This window comes from Colletotrichum lupini, chromosome 1 (genome assembly GCF_023278565.1).
Source record: "Colletotrichum lupini chromosome 1, complete sequence".
Classification (NCBI taxonomy): Eukaryota; Fungi; Ascomycota; class Sordariomycetes; order Glomerellales; family Glomerellaceae; genus Colletotrichum; species Colletotrichum lupini.
This window is the reverse complement of record NC_064672.1, coordinates 5,485,698-5,507,305: the sequence shown is the minus strand read 5'-3', so window position 1 is coordinate 5,507,305 and position 21,608 is coordinate 5,485,698. Positions and strand designations below refer to the sequence as shown.

General features: G+C 34.7%; 4 protein-coding genes across 4 annotated transcripts; 3 read left to right on the top strand and 1 right to left on the bottom strand.

Annotated features, from left to right (window-relative positions):
• Window positions 1-26: 26 nt before the first annotated feature.
• On the bottom strand, window positions 27-2,289 carry CLUP02_01658 (uncharacterized protein; the record flags this gene model as incomplete). The annotated part of the gene is made up of 4 exons (XM_049280697.1): window positions 27-706; window positions 779-1,854; window positions 1,915-2,024; window positions 2,239-2,289. The coding sequence occupies 4 exons, from the start codon at window positions 2,287-2,289 to the stop codon at window positions 27-29; spliced, it is 1,917 nt and encodes a 638-aa protein (XP_049136654.1).
• Window positions 2,290-3,455: 1,166 nt separating this feature from the next.
• Window positions 3,456-4,819, top strand: CLUP02_01657 (chitinase 1; the record flags this gene model as incomplete). The annotated part of the gene is made up of 2 exons (XM_049280696.1): window positions 3,456-3,688; window positions 3,748-4,819. The coding sequence occupies 2 exons, from the start codon at window positions 3,456-3,458 to the stop codon at window positions 4,817-4,819; spliced, it is 1,305 nt and encodes a 434-aa protein (XP_049136653.1).
• Window positions 4,820-6,289: 1,470 nt separating this feature from the next.
• Window positions 6,290-7,043, top strand: CLUP02_01656 (uncharacterized protein; the record flags this gene model as incomplete). Its single annotated transcript, XM_049280695.1, has 2 exons — window positions 6,290-6,713; window positions 6,781-7,043. The coding sequence occupies 2 exons, from the start codon at window positions 6,290-6,292 to the stop codon at window positions 7,041-7,043; spliced, it is 687 nt and encodes a 228-aa protein (XP_049136652.1).
• Window positions 7,044-7,570: 527 nt separating this feature from the next.
• On the top strand, window positions 7,571-9,764 carry CLUP02_01655 (sulfatase; the record flags this gene model as incomplete). The annotated part of the gene is made up of 5 exons (XM_049280694.1): window positions 7,571-7,907; window positions 7,947-8,140; window positions 8,194-9,162; window positions 9,242-9,562; window positions 9,621-9,764. 5 exons carry the CDS (start codon window positions 7,571-7,573, stop codon window positions 9,762-9,764), a joined length of 1,965 nt encoding a protein of 654 aa, XP_049136651.1.
• Window positions 9,765-21,608: the final 11,844 nt, after the last annotated feature.

Sequence of the window (21,608 nt, the reverse complement as noted above, 5' to 3'; positions counted from 1 at the left end):
GCTACGAAGCCCGTTTTCTTTGGTGATCATGAACCAGGTCTTCCCATCTGATACTCCACGTTTGCGAAATCTTGACCACCAATTGTTGCACCATCCGCGTTTAGCGATGTCATGTCGAACTGGAATACTGGGGACAGACCAAAACTCATGTCATAGTCAAAGAAAAACTCTCCCTCTGGGCCCATGAGAGTCCCATCAGCACTACCACCAGCGAGCTGGGGATCGATGACTTGTGACTGGTCCCCGTTGACCGGTTGCGTATTTAATACCTGCGCTGATGTATCTCCACGGCCAGATTTCAACGTCCTAGCCATGCGCTCGAGACCAGGCGCCATGAGATTAGCTAAATGCCACTGACCAGCTGGTAGAGATCGGAAGTGCCGCACGAGGCTCGTGGTCAGGTTCCAGACGCGGTCCGGCTCGAACAAGTCTCCGCCATACTTGACTGCCACCTTGATGAGAAACATGCAGGCAAATGCCGTCATGCAGTGCAGGTACGAGGGCATGCCCACTACCCCTGCGGCGACGTCCGGGTCGGTGATGATGAAGTCAATGGTTGATGTCGCTACTGAGATAGCTGTTGCGGCGCAGTCGAGAAAGTGGTGCGGTATCGGGCTGTCTCCAGAGAGGCCCCGGAAGATGTGAGAATAAAGATGGAGTTTGGCGAAGTGGAAGTGTAGGAGAGCCCCTTTGCGAGGGAAGCGGCCTATGTGTTGATATTGTTCTATGGTGAATTAGTACAATCATCGTCAGAATATTCAGCAAAGGACTGACGCACCTGATAGCGTTCCAGACCAATGTTTGATCCAGTGGTCGAGCTCCTTGTTGAAGTGAGTGATTTGGTGGACGTAGGCTCGTGGCGTCGGTTGACCCTTGTCAGGCCCGAATAGCTCTCGTATGCTACCAATAATGCCCAGGAGGGCAACTTGACTTGCGAGGCGCTTGTCCTCCTCAGTCGATATCGGTGATCGGAGAAAGCTCTCCCATTGTTGCATGGACGAGTCCTCCTGCACAATCGCCGGCCTCCCATACAAGGTGGCAAGATGTTGGTCGCAAATGTTCAATATATACCACAACCGTGCCCCATCGGCAGCCTCCTCGCTCTTCTCTTGTATGGCGCGGGTGTAGCTGTTGTGTAGATTACATTCCGCCGCTCTCCTGATTGCATACCCAGACAACATCCAAGACATGTCAGAGAGCCAGTACGATGCCACGCACATGGCGCGGAGGTAGTCACGGTTCACTCGCCGATCAAACATTGATCTCTCTGTAAGCCTCCTGAACTCCGAGCTGCAGATACCATACAGGCTGTTTGCTTGTGGATCATGCAGCGCGGCAACAGTCAGGGTCGCCGCAGCCAGTATAGGGCTTTTGCGACGCAACTCATCCAGTTGTTGGTACTTGCAACCCACGCCATACATGAAAGCATCGAGACGATCTCGGTAGAGACGGAAAAGGCGTTCGGCATCGTCTAGGCGCAGGGCACCTCGGGCAATGAAGTCATCTTGGGCCGGGCTGGAATGGCCCTCCGGGGCGTCTGGCGATCTGAGCGCCCTCAGCTTTGTAAGAGCGTAGAGTGAGTGGATCGGTACGTGGGGGAGGTTTTCGTCTTCTGGGGATATCTTGGGGGAGTTGTCGCACGAGGGACCGTGGTTGTCCTGCCCGGCCACGCCGAAACGGGTTGCGTTGGCAGCCAGCCCGGGGCCAGACCGGCTCTGCTGTGACGGGGACTCAGCTGCTTTCTGAAGCGTTGAACTCTGTAGTGCCGCTAGCTCAGGTAGCCCCATCTTCTTGGTGACTTCTCTCAACGTGTTGTGCAGGTTCTCAATATCTTGTAAGACTGCTTCGTTGTACCTTTAAATGGTAAGTCGACTCAACGCCTCATCTCTCTTTAGGTCTTCGCTGGGGTCTTACTGTGTTTTCTCGTCGATGATGCTCTGCAGGTTCTTGCCCAAAACACAACCCAGATTTCTTTCGGAACATCGCCGACATGGTGGTCCGCTCTCGTCCATTAGACATTTGATCTGGGAGCTTGGTTAGACTTGAGGCTCTTTCAACCCTTCGATCCAGATGATGATCGCCTTTGCATACCTTGTGCTTTCTACAGGCTGCACAAGCCTTGATCTTTCGGGAAATTTGCGGAAAAGACTGCTCCCCGTTTCCGGCCGTCATCAACTTCACAGGTCTAAAGTATCAGTGTGGGATCTGCAAACCGTAGACAAGAACTGTTTATCCTACCGTCATAAACTCCATGTTGTCATTGGCATCAGACCATGTTCTCTTCGCCATGGTGGAAACCTCGAGCCTCCGGATGAGGCTGGCTGTAGAGTCTCGCACTCAAATCTCGCTTGGCTAGTTGGAGTCGTCGGCCGTGAGGAGGATGAAAAGAGGAGAAGTTCGGCTCCAAAACACACAATGGCCCGCGCGAGTCGACCGCGTGGTCGGCACTTGTGTGGAGAAAAGAACAGGGGGCCAACGCCGTCGAGACTCAAGGGGGTGAGATCGAATGGCCTCCCTCCCCCGACAGCTTAGAAAGCAGTTGGAGATGATTGAAGGCTCGGAGTTGACCCCGCTTCCCCGCATAAAGCTGGGATCCGTCTCCCAACGTTGTCCATCTTTGCGAGGTTACATCCAATTCAACCCCGTTTATAATTGAGCCTAACGTTTCTCCTTTCGAACTGCGACCTGAACATAGTAAACTAAATTACACTTTCTGTTTAGGTCTTGATCGGTTACTGATGTGGACAAAAAATCTCGTCTTCTGAGTGCGAGGCTCGTTTTGAACTCAGTGCAGACTACAGCAGCACTTCACCGAACAAGAGAAGTTCTGTTAAAAGAAAAGATGACAACGCCAATTCGAAACCATGATGCACTGGAGTTTGAAATCGGACAACCTCAGCCAACGTATTGAGCGCATATATGCTCGTTGGGCTGGAGGCCGATGGGTCCCGTCAATCTTCAAGGAGGCGAACAAGCTTTGGGGGGCTGGAACACTGCGACGATGGATACCCCTATTCTTCTTCGGCTTCTGCAGAAGCGATCCAGAGGCAGGCGTGAAAGAAGCTTTGCCTAGTCGTTCGTACATGGACTAATGCTGCCCAATGGCAGCATTTGACCGGTCCATCTCGAGTTCCCAAGCCTTGCCACGAACCTGGTTGATGGCGGCAGGACTGAGCTGCCCACCCCAAAATCATAAGGTTAGCAATGCACTCCATGGCATTGGCCTGGAGGTGAAATTTTCTCACAGAGCTGTCCCCTGCGGCCGAAAGCTTGGGGAGATGAACGACGCGTCGTCTCAACATCGAAAGCTTCCATCTCTTGGCAGTCATGTCTCCAATCTTTTACTTTATTGCCCAAAAAGAGCCCAGAAGGGGACTGGGCGTCCGGAGCTTCTTTTCATTCATCGCTATTCCCTAGCGGAATGAACAACACTCCGTCGACCCCATGATCGCGCCATGATGGTACTTCAACTTTTTATAGCAGCTCTTACTGTGACGCATGCCCTCGCTAGCCCCTTGAGCGGCCGGCCTTGTGGAAACGACTCCACCGCAAAGCAGGGTCATCGGAATCTCTTATACGTAACGAATTGGGGGATTTATGGTGCGGGCTACCACCCCGATAGCCTTCCTATAGAAGACATTACGCATGTGCTATACGCTTTCGCAGATATAACATCGAACGGAACAGTGTAAGTCTCGCGTCTTCTTTCGACCTTGAGTTCCGATCCTGATCCACGTCCCTGTCTAGCGTCTCATCAGATCCATGGGCCGACACTGGAAAGCCTTTTGGCAACGAAAGCACCACAGAGCCTGGCCATAACGCTGACGGCCTGGTTAAACAGCTCTACCTGAAGAAAATGGCCAACCGCAACATGAAAGTCATACTATCCATAGGCGGCTACAACTGGTCACCCAAATTCGAACCCGTCGCTGCCGACAAATTTCGCCGCGCAACCTTTGTTTCCTCCGCCATCAATCTTATGGCAGACTTTGGGATGGATGGCATCGACATCGACTACGAGTACCCAAACACTACTGAAAAGAATCAAAATTGCGTAAAGCTCCTGTCCGAACTTCGCACAGGCTTGGACGACTTTTCGAAGGGCAATGCAGGCGGATATCACTTCACTCTAGGCTTTCCTGCACCAGCAGGTCCTCAAAACTACAAAGCATTTGACTTCCAAGAGATGGACAAGTCTCTCGACTTCTGGTCACTCATGGCATTTGATTTTGCCGGTGCCTGGGAGAACGTCACAGGCCACCAGTCCAATGTCTTCCGCAGCAAGCGAAACCCGCAAAGCACCAAGGCGAGCGTCGAGAGGGCCTTCGAGGACTACATTGAAGAAGGAGGGATCTCTCCTGCCAAGATCAACTTAGGCATGCCCCTCTACGGTCGCGCCTTCGGCAACACAAAGGGTTTGGGGAAATCGTACAGCGGACTACCGAATGGTGCGCTCGGCCAAGCTGGAATCTACCTCTACAAAGACCTCCCTAGGCCCGGTGCGACGGTCCATTGGGACAGTGCAGTCAAGGCCACGTACTCATACAACAACGCGACGCGAGAGCTGGTGACATTTGACAATATAAGAAGCGCAAAGTACAAGCAGGCTTATATCAAGAAGAAGAAACTAGGTGGTGCTATGTTCTGGGAGGCTACGGGCGATAAGGCGGGTGATGAGAGTCTGGTTCGCAGTATGGCGAAGGGGATGGGCAAACATGAGAAGTCGCAGAACTTGCTGTGGTACCCGACTTCTCAGTATGACAACATTCGCAATGGGATGAAGACAAAATTTATTGTGCCTCCAAGCAAGAGATCATAGAGTTGGCCGAAAATCACGGGCTACATGAATTCATTGAGCTTCGGTTCCAAGCCAGGGTATGTGTGCAGATGCAAGTAAATGTGATCATGCGAAAACGTTGGGATAGAAGTGACTTGGGTGCTTGTGAGGCGGGAAAATTAAAATATTGTCTATCAATTTTGAAGATAAAAGCTTCTCGACGATTGTGTGTAACTGGAGGCAGTAGAGAGGCATATGGGCTTTATAGTTCTGCACCACTGCCTGTGTTTGTCATGCTTTTGCGCCGTATCGATTTCGCTGTGATCGCATTAGTGTGATCATCCTGGTGCAGCTCCAGCTAGGTAGCCACCTGTGCCACTATTAAGTGCCCAAGCCTGATGAGGGGTATGGAAGGTGTAGTGCGATAAAAGCTACAAACACAAGACCTCCATTAATGCAGACCGTTCATGTCCCTGAAAAGTGTGATAGCATGAGCTGATCTGGGTAAAATAGTGCGAGCCAATCCCCGTCATCAGCGTCCGAGGCTGACGCAAGGCAAGACATCGAGCACATCTTCATTTGAGCTGAAGGTGTCTTAGTCTGTCAAGAGGCTGGCTGAGGTTGAGTCCGTCAAGTATTGCGACACCTGCAGGTCGCCCAAGATTGATTGAACGCGGGCCCAAGCGTTTCTCCCCGCAGGATTGGACGAGGTACGCGGTGGCCGTTCGCAAAATGTGTCCTTCATGTAATTCCTTGTTGACAATCACGCTAGACTAAACGTCCATTACATTTCCCCGCTTCAATAGTCGCGTTCCGGGGCCCAGGTAACATGGCCCAGATCGCAGTCTGGAACCCAGTCCGTTGGATAAGCCTAGCTTGAGCGGCTAGCTGGCTGACTTTCATCACATTTGTTCCATGGGAATTGTGATATGTACATATTTTGTGAGACAACTCAGCTTAGCATTTGGTCTCGGGATATTCCCTCACCCGAGATAGGAAAGGTTAAGTTTTGATCAATGACTGCGGCTGGTTAACATCTTGCTGTCCACGTGCGGTCCACTCAGCTGGGACAATATCTTGACTTCACACACGACAACAAGTTATGAAAGAGTCTCAATCAATTATCCCACTCAGTTCCTAGGACAGCAAAACTGATAGATGGGGTGGCAGCGACGCAACAAGACTAGCTTCTTTCCGCCTGCCCTGCATGTAAACACGGAAGCGTACATGTACATGTAATGTCGGGTTCAGGAGCGGACTCGAACAGACATCAATAGTCAGAGTTCATTCCTCTTTGGGATTGAATTATACACAGCTGAGCTGTAGTCGAATGAGTAACTTTGAACCATAGTTTGCATGGCCACAGCTGGAACGGACTCAAGGACATAAAGACTGGATGGGATCACCCTCAATTCCAGGGTCCTGTCAGGAACAAGAGCAAAGCACAGATACCTTCGGACTATTTGCTCTATTCCCATTCTATTCAGGCCCAACTTTCCACCGTCTTTCAAAATGGTCAAGTACAGCATCACGGTCCAGAACCAGTCTGGCTCTCAGCAGCAGTATGTTCTCTTCAACAAGCCACCAGTGGTTACTGGCAGAGTCCAGGGCCAAATTTGGTCCAACGTCTTTGCGACTGGAAACACCCCCAGAGGCTCCCGGACGAACTTTACATTCTCCGGCCAGTACTCTGCTGTTGTTGCAACTTCCCAGGGCAGCCCTTCATCGGGTGTTCAGGTCAACGTGAGCGGCGAAAAAGATGTAACCCTCGGTTCTGTCAAGAATGACGGGGCCGCCGTCCCAGGCAGCACTCTGCAGCTTATTGTCGCTGGAGACGCACCGCAATTCAGCAACAATCCTCTTCCTAACAGCGCCTTCTCGAATGCCTTTGAAATCCAAACCGGCAATGATTTTACTTTTGCCAAAGCTAAGCAGGGTTAGTTCTCTTATTCCGAATATTGGAGGTCAAGCTATGCATAAAACTGATCTGAATGTCATGTCAGGAAACTACCTAATCGGTCTTGGAGTTTCCAGGACTGGCAATGGCCAGGATGGACCTTTGGCTGCTTTCGTTCCCGAACCCAATGTACGATACCAAATTCAGCCTCTCAACACCTACTACTTGACAGTTGGCAGCTACCGCAAAGGAGAATTTATTGATGCGAGTATGACCGGAGGCAGCATTGTGGCTGTTGACTTCAATAGGTTGCAGTCCAACGTGGTTATCGTTCACGACGACCGTGGCAACCTTCAAATCCAGGCCTAGTAATGGATTGGATTTAGTTATTTAGGAATATCACAGATCAAAATCAGTCACTAGACTCGTTTTGACATAACTAGAAGCATCGAACTTGTACCTTACCCTCAGTGGAGACGCTATCTACGACTAGGTGCTTACTTGTCTTCGTCGGTAATGCGAAATTCAGCACGCGATTCTTTCCTCGGCCGCAATAATCCTGTCGACATTACGAGCAACGTTCATTTCGACAGCGTCGTTGTGACTGTGATCCTGTTTCTCCGCTTTCGGTGAAGGGTGTGGATAACCCGTCTGTTGCGATGCTGGGGACGGAGCACGTCATCGGAACTCGCGCACGGAGGACTCTTCGCCCATCCGGCGAGCCTGGTTTGCAACGCCGGAAGACGGGCATGCGGCTTATCTAAGAGCCAAACTTTTAAAGTCTTGTCCTTGGAGGCTGCACGATGACATTTGCTTCCCATTTCCAATGCCATTTCCAATGCCATTTCCAATGGAATGATCAATTGAGCGACAAGCCTCAATCGAATTGAATCGCAATGCAGCTCACGACGTCAACGTTGGCTTCGGCGGCTTTGTTCCTCAGCTGCAGTGTTGCGGCACAAGGCGATGCTCAGACACCTCTCGTCGGCCCCGCCCGGGATGCCATATCGCCGTCTTCACGGCCAAACATTGTCTTCGTCTTGACCGATGATCAGGACCTGCACATGAACTCTTTGGAGTACATCCCGCTGATTCAGAAACGGCTTATTGAAGAAGGCACACTGTACAAGAAACATTTCTGCACGACGGCAGTTTGCTGCCCGTCGCGTGCGAGTTTGTGGACTGGCAAATTGGCTCATAACACCAACGTCACTGACCTCAACCCACCATATGGTAAGAGATTCGCTCGTCCAGTTATCTGACTGACAGAAGACATGGCTTATGAGCATACACTAATTGGTTTTGCAGGTGGTTTCCCCATTTTTGTGAAAAATGGCCACAATGAGAACTATCTCCCCATTTGGCTACAAAAGGCCGGATACAGCACCTATTACACGGGTAAAATGTTCAATGCCCATACTGTTTGGAACTATGACAGCCCGCACTTGAAGGGCTGGAACTCCTCTGTGAGTGTCCTGCTTTACTAGTCAACCAATCTTCACTGCTGACTTGGTTTCAGGATTTCCTCCTGGACCCTAACACCTATGACTACTACAACGCCACCTTCCAGCGTGACCATGAGAAGCCGGTCAACCATCTCGGCGAGTACTCGACGGATCTAGTCGCCGAGAAGGCCTACGGGTTCCTGGATGAAGCTGTGGATGCCGGCAAGCCCTTCTTCCTTGGCATTGCTCCCATCGCACCTCACAGCAATGTCAACTCCAGTATCCTTCTCCCAGTCAAGGGCCCAGACGACGATGTGCCCGTCTCTGATGACAAGTTCAGGGTCAGCATCCCGTTAGCTGCTAAGAGGCATGAGCACCTCTTTGAGGATGCCAAGGTTCCGAGAACAGAAAACTTTAACCCTGACAAGCCTTCGGGCGCCGACTGGGTTCGTCGCCAGCCCAAGCTCACGGATGAGAACGTGGCATACAACGATAAGCACTATCAAGGACGTCTACGTGCCCTACAAGCAGTTGATGAGCTTGTCGACGGTCTCGTGGAGAGATTGGAAAAGCATGGCATCCTGGACAACACCTACATCTTCTACACGACGGACAACGGCTACCACATTAGTCAGCACCGGCTGCAGCCCGGCAAGGAGTGTGGATACGAGGAAGATATCAACATTCCACTCATCGTTCGTGGACCTGGTGTTCCCAAGGGAGGCGTGACTGAAGCCGTAACGGCCCACGTTGACCTCGTTCCCACCATCCTGTCGCTCGCGGGTGCCCCGTTGAGAGCCGACTTTGATGGAGCCCCGATCCCGCTCTCGACAAAGGACCTGACGGAGTCCCCCCTGACTCGCGAGCACGTTAATGTTGAGTACTGGGGCTGGGCAATCACTGAGAGCAAGTTCGGCTTCAATGGCGATGACACGAAGCGCATCTTTAACAACACGTACAAGGCGCTGAGGGTTGTTGGGGAGGGCTACAACCTCTACTACTCTGTTTGGTGCACTAACGAGCATGAGCTGTATGATATGACTGTAAGTTTGTTTAATTCCGTGGTTGGCATCCTGCATGTGAAGAAGTAGAGCGTATGTGCTAATAATTTGCCCAATCTAGACGGACCCCGGCCAGCTTCATAACCTCTTGCACGCCGACGAGGCCGTCCATGCTGCAGGCGCAACCATTCTCGGCTATCCTCTCAAGAAGGTCCTACCCAGACTCGACTCCCTACTCTTCGTTCTCAAGTCTTGCAAGGGCACGACATGCTCGCAGCCATGGAAGGCCCTACACCCTACAGGAAACGTCGGTAGTCTACTCGAAGCCCTCGCACCGCGCTTTGACGACTACTACATCCAGCAGACGCGTGTGCAGTTCGATCAATGCGAGCTGGGTCACATTGTCGAGGCCGAAGGGCCGCAGTTTGAGCATGATGGAGCTGTGTACTGGAAGGGATCCAAGTGGAGCGACTGGACCTGAGCACCTTTGGCCGCAGTAGGAAGCTGTTCTGAGGCATCGCCGCATAATGAAAGCTGAATGGATTACCTACCGCTTCCCGATTATCTGCCCGTCGTACAAGAGTAGTGGGGTTCTACAGCATCAAAAGGCGGTGAAAATTCCCTCAGCCAAGGTCTGCAAGTGAAGCATGTCCAACAGCATGACCGTGCGTGATCTCGAACAATCGCAACGTGTCACGAGTTATAGCACGTAGTAATAGGCATACGGAGTGTAGTAAAAGTAGCTTAATTATTAAAATAAAAATAAATATAAAGAAAAGGTCTATATATACGATATCTAAAATAGATACGTAATTTAGTATATAATAGGCACTTCGTAAGATACGATTACTATCCTTATTACGTAATATACCCCTTAATTATTATTATTAAAGAGCTATTATATTTAAAATAGAATTTTTAAATACCTTTATAAAAGCCTAATTTAGTTAAATATAAATAAAAGAAAAATAAATATAAGGGATACGCGTTTTTTAAACTATATTTATTATAAATATATCCTTTTATGTAAAATAAATAGAATCCTAACTTAGAATAGTACGTATTATATTATTTTTAGTATATAAATTACTAAGAGCGAGGCTACTTAGCTACTTTATATGTATTTAAATTCTCGTAGCGTCGTTTAGGTAAATTTTTTTTTTAAACTTTTTATAATTATTATAAGTACCCCTATTTACTACGCGCGCGCGCTTATACTATCGAATTATTTATTAATTTTATTTTAAATATAAATATTTAATATATTTAAAAATAATAATAAGTTTTATATAATTTTTATAATACCTCTTATATACGTATTATATAATTTATTAAGAGTTTAGATAAGTAATAATATTAATAAGCCTTTTTAAGTTATTACCTCCTTTTATAATTTCTTATTTACTTATTAAAGCTTAGTTATTAAGCTCTCTTTCCTTAGTTAAAAAAATATTAAGATTACTAATTAAAATATTAAAAACTTTATTAAGTTTAAAGCTCTTTTTAATAATTATAATAAAAATAATAATAAAATAAATAGTAATAATAAGAGCTTTAACGAGCTTTTATTTATCCCCCCCTTAAAATTTGAAAATAAGAATAAAACTAGTTTAGATAATAAGCTTTTTAAGAAAAGTATATTATATACTTATTATTTTAAGAGTTTATATTTAATATTATTTTAAAGTTTAAAAAACGTAAAATTAGCTCTTTTTAAAAAGGTAATAAAAAATAAAAGAGAACGCTAAGAAACTAAAGTACTCCCCGTAATAAGTATAGGTCTTTTTATTATTCTAGGCCTATTTAACGTATATTTAGTCCTTAAAAAGTTTAAAAAAGAGGCTCTTAAAGAACGAGAGATCTAATATATATTTTATTTTTAAATAGCTTTTTAATATACTAACCCTAAGGATAGTAATTATTATTTTATAAGGAATAGTAGCTAATATATATACTATTTTAACGGTTATTTAGTTAAGAAGTATATTAATATACTAATTATTTTATAGCTAATAGCCTAGGCTTTTATTAAGGCTATTATAAATAGTGCTTTTTTTTTATAAATATATTATCCTTTTTTATTATTAAAAAGCGTACTCTTAATTATAGTTTTGATAAGATATTAATAAGCTTTATAGTATTATAAACTAAATAAAAAATAATATTAAAATATATAAGAACTATATTAGCTTTTATATAAAGGACTTTTTTAATATATACTCCCGGTCCTCTTTTATACTTATTATAATTATTTATAACTAACTTTTTATTATATTACTTATTTCTATATTTTAAATTATTAATTTAATAATTATTCTAGCTCTTACGCCCTCCGCTACCCCTATTACTCTTAGTTTTATAAACTTTTAGATATAAAAAGCGCATTTTTTAATATATATACTAACTTTCTTTTTGAATAATACTATACTCTTAGTAATTATATACTTTATAAACTAAGAGTTTAAATAATAAATATAAGCCCGGGTCTTATTTTTATATATATATACTCTATAAAATAAAGTTATTTTAAGAATTTAAGCCTTTAGGCTATAAAAGGTTTTTATTTTATTTATTTTAGGCCTTTAGGCTATACTCTAAGTTCTATTTATTATCTATTTTTAAGTATTAAGTTTTTTTAAATATAGCTTAAATTAATTATGTTTAACTATTTTAGCTATTTATAATAGCTTTTTATATATTATAAAGGTTAAGAAGTATATAGAAATATTTAAACTTAGCTTATAAAAGGGTTTTAATAAGTCTATTTATTAATATATTCTTTATTAATATATAAGTAACCTTAAACTTATTTTTAGTATACTCTTATTTTAGCTATATATTTTATATATTAATATAGTAAAGTTAAGTAGCTATTCTTTCTCTTTTTGTTATAATAAATCGAATTATTTATTAATTATCGTAATTAATTAACTATACTTTTCTTAAATTAAGGATAATATCTTTAAAAAGGTATTTTAAAGCTATAGTCTCTTTTATAGTTTCTTTAAAATAAAAAAGCTTAGCTTTAGTAGTTAACGTCGTAACCGTTACTTAGTATACTAATTTTTATTAAATTAGGTTATTAAAAAGGAATATTATATATCCCTAAGATAATCGTCGTATTACTTTATTATTTATAAAGCTAGTATTTCTAATTAAAAATAATAATTACGTACTTAGTATATTACTATAGTAAAGTATAAAATACTTTATTTTATAAAAATATTAAATATAGTAATTAATTATTTTAATATAAGTTATATTTAGGTTAATTAAGAACTATAATAACTACGAGTAAATAAAAATAACGTTTAGTTTAATTATAATAGCTATATAAAATATACTCCCGACTTTTTCTTAGTAGCTTTTTATTTCCTTTTTTATTACTTACCCCTCGTTTAGTTTAAACTCTTTTTAAAGAAGAGGGGTAATTAAATATAGTAAATTTATAAAGTTAAAGTACTTAGTAACTCGCTTAATATATATATTATAAATAAAATAAACTTTATAAGTAGTACGGTTTTATAAAATCTATATTCTAAAGAAGTAATTAATTAGTCTATTTTTTTAAGGTTAATATATTCTTTTATATTATTAACGATTCTCTAAGCTATTTTTTAATTATTTTAATAATATAAAATAATAAAGTCGTTAACGTAAAATACTAATATTATTTTCCTATTTATAGTTTAGTAAATATAAATCTCCTCGTAGCTATATATTATATTTATATTACGAAGTATAAAAATAAAAGTTTAGAACTAAAGAATTAGCGAGTTTTAAAGGCTATATAGAGCGTATTAGAGCTTATTTACTTTATTAATAACTTTATATTTCTCTAAAAGTTTAATAATTACTAGCTTTTCGTTCTTAAGAAGCGCGTTAAGGAATATATTAATTATATTATATTAGTTTATTTTAAGGTTAAATTAAATAGCTATTATTATTATAAGCTTAAAGGCCTTTATAACGAGCGTCGAAGTATACGTATTTTATAAAAAGTTAAGTAGTTATATATCCTCCTTTATATAGTATTTTGTTTTCTAGCTTGATAAGTACAAAAGATTAACCTTAACGGGATTACGCTTTTAAAAAAAATTATACGATATAATATACTTTTTAATTATATAATACGCGTAATATATCCTAAGCACGCGCTTAACGTAATATAATAATTTTGATATAAAAACTACTATTTAATTCGGGATAAGTAAGCTACCCTCTTTAGTAATAGCGCTAGTTAAAAAGGTTAATAATAAAGGTCGGCCGTAATAATTAGCTATAATAGTCGGCCGTAATAGTTAAAAATAGCCTTCTTTAACTATAGAGGTTCTAAACTTTAATAATAACGTAGAAGTTTTTAAAAAAAGGGCTAAATAAGCTAATATTTACTACTTTATTATACTATAGCTCGCAAAGATTCTTTCTATTCTTATTACTTTTAATATTGCCCAAAACTACTCTCTATTTAAACTAAATAAATTTACTAAATAAATCTACTAAATAAATTTACTAAATAAATCTATTAAATAAATTTACTAAATAAACCTATTAATATATAAACTACTACCTAAATAGCTAGTTAAATAACTAGTTAAGAGGTTAGCTAGTTAAAATACTACCTCGACGAGAACTTATATAAAAGAATAGATTATATTAGACTTAGCTACTTACGCGGGCTAGTACTAAGAGGTCCTATGCGCATTAGAATAAGTAAAGCTCGCCCTATAGGCGGGCGGTAAAAGGTTAAGAGCTATTAATAAAAGGGAGATAATAGTTAAGTCGGTTAATTACTGTTTTAATTAGTAATTAGGTATAAAGCGCATTATACCCAGTTTTCCCTAATATATAATACATAGTACGGCCCCGGCGGATTGCTCCGTCGGGGGGATATCCTCCTTTATATATATACGTACTTTTATTTTACTAACCTCGTTATTAACGTCGTATTTATAAATATATACTTATTTTAATAAAAATAGGATCCCTTATTTAGGATTACGGTCGACCTCTTTTTATATACTAATATCCCTTAGCTTTTTTATTTTTATATTTATAGTATTTTTAAGTAGCTTTTATAATTATAATAAAAGATATTTAATATTATTAAACTTCTTTAGTAAGCTTTAAAAATTAATTTAATAAGTCGTGGTTTTTAAACTCCTCTAGAGCGCTCTAAGTAGGTCCTATAAACTACTCTTTTTACTATTTAATAAAGTATTATATATTTTATATTACTTTTTTTTATAGCTTTTTATTAATTAAATATAAAAATAGAGAAAAGGTAATTTTAAAAACGGTTATAATAATTATTATTCTTTATATTTAAATATAAGAGCGTTATAAAAATACTATTATCGAAGCGTTATAGAGGTTTATAAGCCTAGTTCAAACGTTTAAGACTTAATAAAGCTTTATTTAGTACTTAATAAGATAGTTTTTATAAGCTCTGTTTTTATATAATAATAGAGGTTTATTATAAGGGTTCCTTATTAACGTTAATTTTAGTATTAAGAATTACTTTTTCGTAATTAGTACCTCGTTTATTATATACTTTAGTATTTTATTAAAAGTTATTAAAAATTAAAAGCTTAAGAACTTTTATAATATATATAAGCGTTTATAAAGAGGATTATAAACTACGTAAAGCTATTTATAACCCGGTTATTATATTCCTTTTTTTATCCTTATTCCTAAGCTCGTATAAGGGAATTATTTTAGGGGTTAGTAATAATAATAAGACTATATTAGCCTTTTTAACTTTATTAACCGTATCTTAAAATACGTTTATTAATTACTTAGCGTCCTAAATAGTTAAAAATTTAATAATAATACTATCCTTAATTATAAAGTTATTTTAAGTACTAGTATTTTCGAAGTCTAGATCTATTTCCCTAAGTACTCGAACTAATTTATCGTTAGTATTAAAGAGTTTTTATATTTCTTAAATTACTAAATTTATTTACTTATTTATAATAGCTTTTTCTTTATATATAAGATTATAAAAGACTTCTTTATTAAACTTAATATGTTTTATAATAAATACTTACTTAAGTATAAGTATTTAGACCTTATATAAGTTATATATTTTTAGTACATATTTAACTAAGTATTTTATATACTCGCGGGGAAGTATTTTAAACTCTTTTTAATATATACTCCTCTTATAATTTTTATAAAAAAAGTATACTTAATAATTATATACGTAGAGGTTACTAAAATACGGGGTAACTAATTTAGAATCTTATATTTAATAACCCGTTTATTACTAACGTTAATACCGCTTTTATTAGTTAATTTTTATTATAATAAGCGAATTTTTTTTATTAGCCTTATATAGGGTAATATTATAAATAAAAATTATTATTAATATTATTTCGTCCTATAGATTCGTAAGGAGGTTTATGAAAAAGCGTATTTTACGAGCTTTAATAATTATAAATTAACTTATTTCTTTAGCGTTATTTATAGGTTTTTTTATATATAAAAGTAAAAGTTCTATTCTAATTCTTAGCTCGCTATATTACGTTTTATATACGCGTTTAACGTTTATAATTAAGAGAGCGGTTTTATTATTATTTTTAAAAAAGTAAATTAGAGTCCCTTTTTAATAATAAATCGTTATTTTGAGGCTCTATAATACGAAAAGTACTTTTTTATTTATTTTAATTTTCAAAAAGAACCCCCTAAGCTACTTATTATATTTATTAAAAGTTATAAGTATATATTATTATTTACTAAGAAATAGTTCGAAGTAGAAGAGATCTTAGTATATATAGTACTATAGTTATAAGGCTTTTTTTAAAAATAGTCCTTTTAAAATTACTATTTTAATATTAAATAATATATATATTTTATATTTAATTTATAATAGAGGTTTAATACCTATACTTCGAGTTTTATATAGTAATTAATAAAGAGTATTAGGTTTAAAATAACTTATTTTAAAGTACTAAAAGAGCGCACTATTAGACCTTTTATAAGTACGTTAATATAAATGATAGAATTTTCTATAGCTAATTAGTAATATAATACTAACTAAGCTTTATAAAATACGCTTAAAGTTTATTAAAAAAGGATAGGATTAAAGGAGCTTATATTTAAAAAAGACTAGATTATTTTTTTAAATAAGCTATTGTTTAATAATATTTCTATAAAGTATTCCTTATTATAAAATATAATCTAAATTATAGTATTAGAGTACGCTTCTATTTAATAAAGTCTCTAAGACTATATTAATATAAAATCCCTTAATATAAGTAATATTCCAAAGCTTTAGATTATAAGTTCTTTTTTTTTAAGTCTATTTAAAATACCCTTTATAATACGAGTACTATATATAATAATAAGTAGTATAATAGTTCCTAATTTAATATAGTTTTTATTATTTAATAATACGTAACTCTTACGTTTAAATAAGCTCTTATTATTAACTAAATATATTACTCTATAGCTATTTATTATTATACTTTAAAAAAGGGAATAAGTACTACTTATAAAAGTATTAAGAATTACGTTTATTTCTAAGTCTTAACTTTTTATAAATATAATAACTACGTAGCCCTCGTTTTAATTTATTAATAAGCTTACTATAGGTTAGTTAGAAAATCTATTTAAAAACCTAGGTTTCCTAGAGGTTTTATTATTCCTTAACTAACTAGCTTTTTTAAACTTATTATAAAATAATTTTTATTTACTTAATTTAATAATAGCAAGGACTTCCTCTATATAGCTCTTTAGTATTCGTATTCATAACTTATTAGCGTTTTAGTTTATAAGTATTTATTTTAATTTTTAATATACTATAGGGCGCTATAAATATGCGTAATTATAAAAGTATATAATATTACCCTTATTATTTATATTATTAACTAAGTTAGAGCGTTTAGTAAAAATAGAATAAGCCCCTCTTTAACTTAAAAGTTACTTAGTATATATATCTTAAGTTACTAAGCTAAATATATACGTAATTTCTTTAAGGGTCCTTATATATATTTTAAAGGGAATTAATATACCGGCGTTATAAATTAATATACTAGCGTTGCTCTTATACTAGCGTTACTATTTTACTTTCTAATTAGTTTAAAAAAATAATACCTTTTTATAAAAGTAGTAAGGATGACTATATTAATATAGCTATTCTTATTATTCTCTCTAACTTAAGCTCTAGTTTAAGATTTTTAAAAATAAGAATATTACTATAACCTACGTACCCGTTTAGAATTATTATATTACTTATTTAAGATTTATAAATTTTAAATCAGTTAGTAATATAAGCTTTTATAAATTTTAAATAAATAAGGCCTTTTTTTACTATATACCTAAAATATATAAAAAGTGAATTATAATAACGTCCGCCTAACTACCTTTTTTAACGTAGTTATAATAATTTATTATTATTATAAACTACTTCTTATTAGCTCCGTTTCTTTTAAATACTAAGCTATATTAGCTATTTATTTATATAATTCCTTATTATCCTCCTCTTATTAAAAATACTAAACTAGCTCCTTATTTATTATTAAAATAAGCTTAATATTTAACTTTAACTTAACTAATTTATTTATTTTATAAGCCTAGTTAGCGTTAACTAATTCTTATTTTTAAATAAGTAGCCTCGCTTTTTATTACTTATACTTTAATTATTATAAGTAGTACGAGCTGACCTAACTAACTAGCCTTTTTTAAATAAGGCTAGTTATAATAAAATAAGCTATACTATATTCTTTAGCTTATTATAGAGGGATATAATAATCTTAGGGTTAAGGATTTAATAATATGGATTTAAAAAAAACGTTTTTTAAAAACGTTATTAAGAATATACTTCCTATTTATTAAAAGTAGCTAAATTTAATATTTTAAAATAGATTTTATAATAATATAAGATACTTAGCTTAATTAAAATAATATAGTTTAAATTATAGGATCCGAGGGGGTTTAAAAATAGCTTTTTATTAAATAATATTACCTTTTTTATAAACTAGCTTTATATCCTAATTAAAATAAAATATTTTAAAAAAATATATTATTTAAAGTTTATTTAAGTACTTAAAACAAGTACTTATATACTCCTAGCTTATAAATACCTCGTCCTTTATATAAGTTTAATAAAAATATAGCTCTTAATTATTAATCATATCTTATATAACGTCAATAAGCTAATATAAGTAACTAAGATTATTTAAAAAATAACCCTTAATATTATTATTACTTAACTTAGTACTAAAAGTAATATAAGTACTAAAGTTTTAGTATTTTTAAATAAAGTAACGGGCTTATTATACTCTTAAAAATAAGTATATTACGTAAAAATACTAAAAAATTAGGTACTAGTTATTAAACTCTTTATAAAGCTTAGTTTAGGCTTTTTTAAAAATATACTTAATGTTAATAAAAATAATAAGTTTTTATATTATAAGGACCTTATAATATATATAAGGGGGGGGCTTATTAATAAGTATATTAATATAAGCCTTATTCTTATTACTTAGCGTAGTTATTATTTATATTAATAATTAATATTCTTTATTATTAAACTTATTACTATTATTATTATAGCTATGGTCCTTAACCTACTTTTACTTAGCCCTGAGTATAACGTTAAAGTTAATGTAGTAAATATAAAGTTATTACTAAACGTCCGGGAACTACTCGTTTAGTATAGCTTTTATTTATTTATCGTAGTTTATAATAATAATAGTAAGGTAACGGATTAAATATTAGTTTATAAATTAGCGGATACTTATTAAAAAAAACTAAAAACCCTTTAGTTTCTTATTATTAATAAAGCTAAACGTAGCGTTATAAATAAATCTAAAATAAGTCTATTTAGTAGCTTAGAAAAGAGGGAGCTTAAAGCGATTAGTATTATAAGTATTATTAAAGCTAATTACCTTAGGGAATTGCTTTTATATTTAAAAATAGTAAAAAAAGGTTTAAATAACGTTAATAAGGCGGTTTAGCTCGTTATTTACTTATTTTACTATATATAGGATATCTTACTTATTAAATAACTTAATTAACGCTATAATTAATAAGTATTTAACTAGTTTTTCTTAGTTTATATAAGCCCTAGTATTATAAATATCTTATTAAATAAATAAAGACTTTAAGAACTACTCTTAAATAATAATATATATATCGCGAGCCCGAATCTTAACTCGTTAGTTTATAGTTTTAATAACATCTTTAATTATTTTAATAAGCTTATAATATAAAAAGTATATAAAAGCTTTAAAACTAGGGCTATAATTATATTAATTATACTAAAGGTCTAAATAATAATATAATAACTACTTATCCTCTTCTTAAGCTTTAGTAATAACTTTTTATTTATAACTATATCTACGAGACTTATATTATTAAATATTAATATTTTATATAAGCTTAGGCTCGTTAAAACGATTATATTAAAAAGTATATTAAATAATTCGGCCTCGAGCTTTATACTTATTCTACTTTATAATACTAGATTTATTAACTTTTATAAAGTTATTAATTCGGTTAAAAAGGGTATTATAAGTTTATTTTAAATTATTAAAAATTAATAAGTTTAGGATTTTAGTTATAAAAAGAGAGGAGGATTAGTTATTTAGAATATAATAAGAGGTTATAGTTTAAAAAGACGCTTTGCTTCAAGTAAAAAATAGTTATAGGGATAAATAAGGTAATAAATTAACTTAAGGACCCTATATTTATTATTATTAACGAATATATTTTTATTATTAAAATAGTACTATTATTAGTTATTAAATAGTTTTAATAACTTATTTAATAAGCTAAAAAGTATTACTAAACTACTTTATTATAAAATAAAAAGGTTATTAAGACTATTCGCTAAGGGGAGAGGGGTTATATTTTAAAAAAAGTCGTAAAAAGGTAGTTTACTAGGTTTTTATTATTCTTTTAAAAAAATAATAAGTAAAGTATAATATAAGCTTTATATTAAAATAATTGTTTATAAAAAGTTATATATTTTATAATATACTAACTAAGAGCTCGGTAATAAGGTCGTACTACTTTTTAAAATTATTAATTTTATAAAATTAACTAATACTAAGGTAGCTATTTTTTAAAAAAGGAAATAATAATAATTAACTAAATAATAATAAGAGGCTATAATTAATTAATAGTCGTTTTTATAGAGGGGGAAGTTTCTTAGTAGGGGTATTATTTTAAAATTAGCCTTAGGGAACGTTTCTAACTTTAATTATAAAAACTATTATAAATAAATATTATAAGTTAAATTTCGAGGCTTAATAATATAACTTAAGTATAAAGGGACTAAAAGAATAAAGGCTTAGGATATTTTATAAGTATTTAGTAAAATCTAATTATATTAATAAACTTTTTTTAAACTAATTAAAAAATAAAATAGCGACGCTAGTATAAGAGCGACGCTAGTATATTAATTTGCGACGCCGGTATATTAATTCTTATTTTAAAAGCTATTGATTTACTAAAGGTTTTATATATACGTTAGCCCTATATAGGGTTAAGTCTAAACTTAACTATAATTAAGAAGTCGAATATAGCGATTTTTTACTAATTTTTAGAATATTATACGTTTTAACTTAGAAATAAGTAGACTACTACTCCTTATATTAGCGTTAAGAGTTAATTTTAGTCCTCGTTTTATTAAGGGCTTATTAATATTCCTCTCGAACTATATTCTTTATTATTAGTTCGGGGGGCGTAAATTCTTATTTTAAATATTTAACGATTTATTATATACTAAACTTAGTACTATTTTTAGTAGCTTTCTAAAATACGTATTTATATAATATAGTATTAACTAATTTTACTAATTACTAAATAAGGACTTTAATATACGTATTAATAATATTACGTTTATAAGTTATAAGTTATTTATATTTAGTATCGAGCTCTTATTATTTTTAAATACTTTTAAATATATAAATCCTTTTTATAAATATAATATAGGGATAGATTTAGTTACGTAAAATAAGTAATATAATTAGTTTTATAAAAAGAAATCCGGCTTAGTCCTATAAATTACTCGTATTTAAAAAAGTCAAAAGGTTTATATTAAAAATTATATTTAGAAACTATTAATAAAGGATTTTTTAGTTTTTTTAGTTATTTTTAAATGCTTTATAACGGGCTTAATAAGCTCGTAATTCTTTTTTATTATAAGTTATAACTAATTATTTAAATTTAGAGAGTAAAATAAGTATTATAAAGGGGTTAAGGAATGTATCGGAGTTTAAAGTATTTAAGTTAACGTATTTCTAAACCCTAACGCCCTTATTTATAATATAAAGTACGTTAAACTATTTAATTTAATTATTATAACTAATTAGTTTAGCTTAGGCTAAAGTAAGTATAAATAAGTTAATTATTTTCAAAAAATCGTAGAAATCGTATTAATAAGTACGTTATTATAATATAAGGTCTTAATTAAGAGCTAGGTTTATAATTATTACGAGTTATAATATATAATAATAAATATACGGAGTATAATAAAA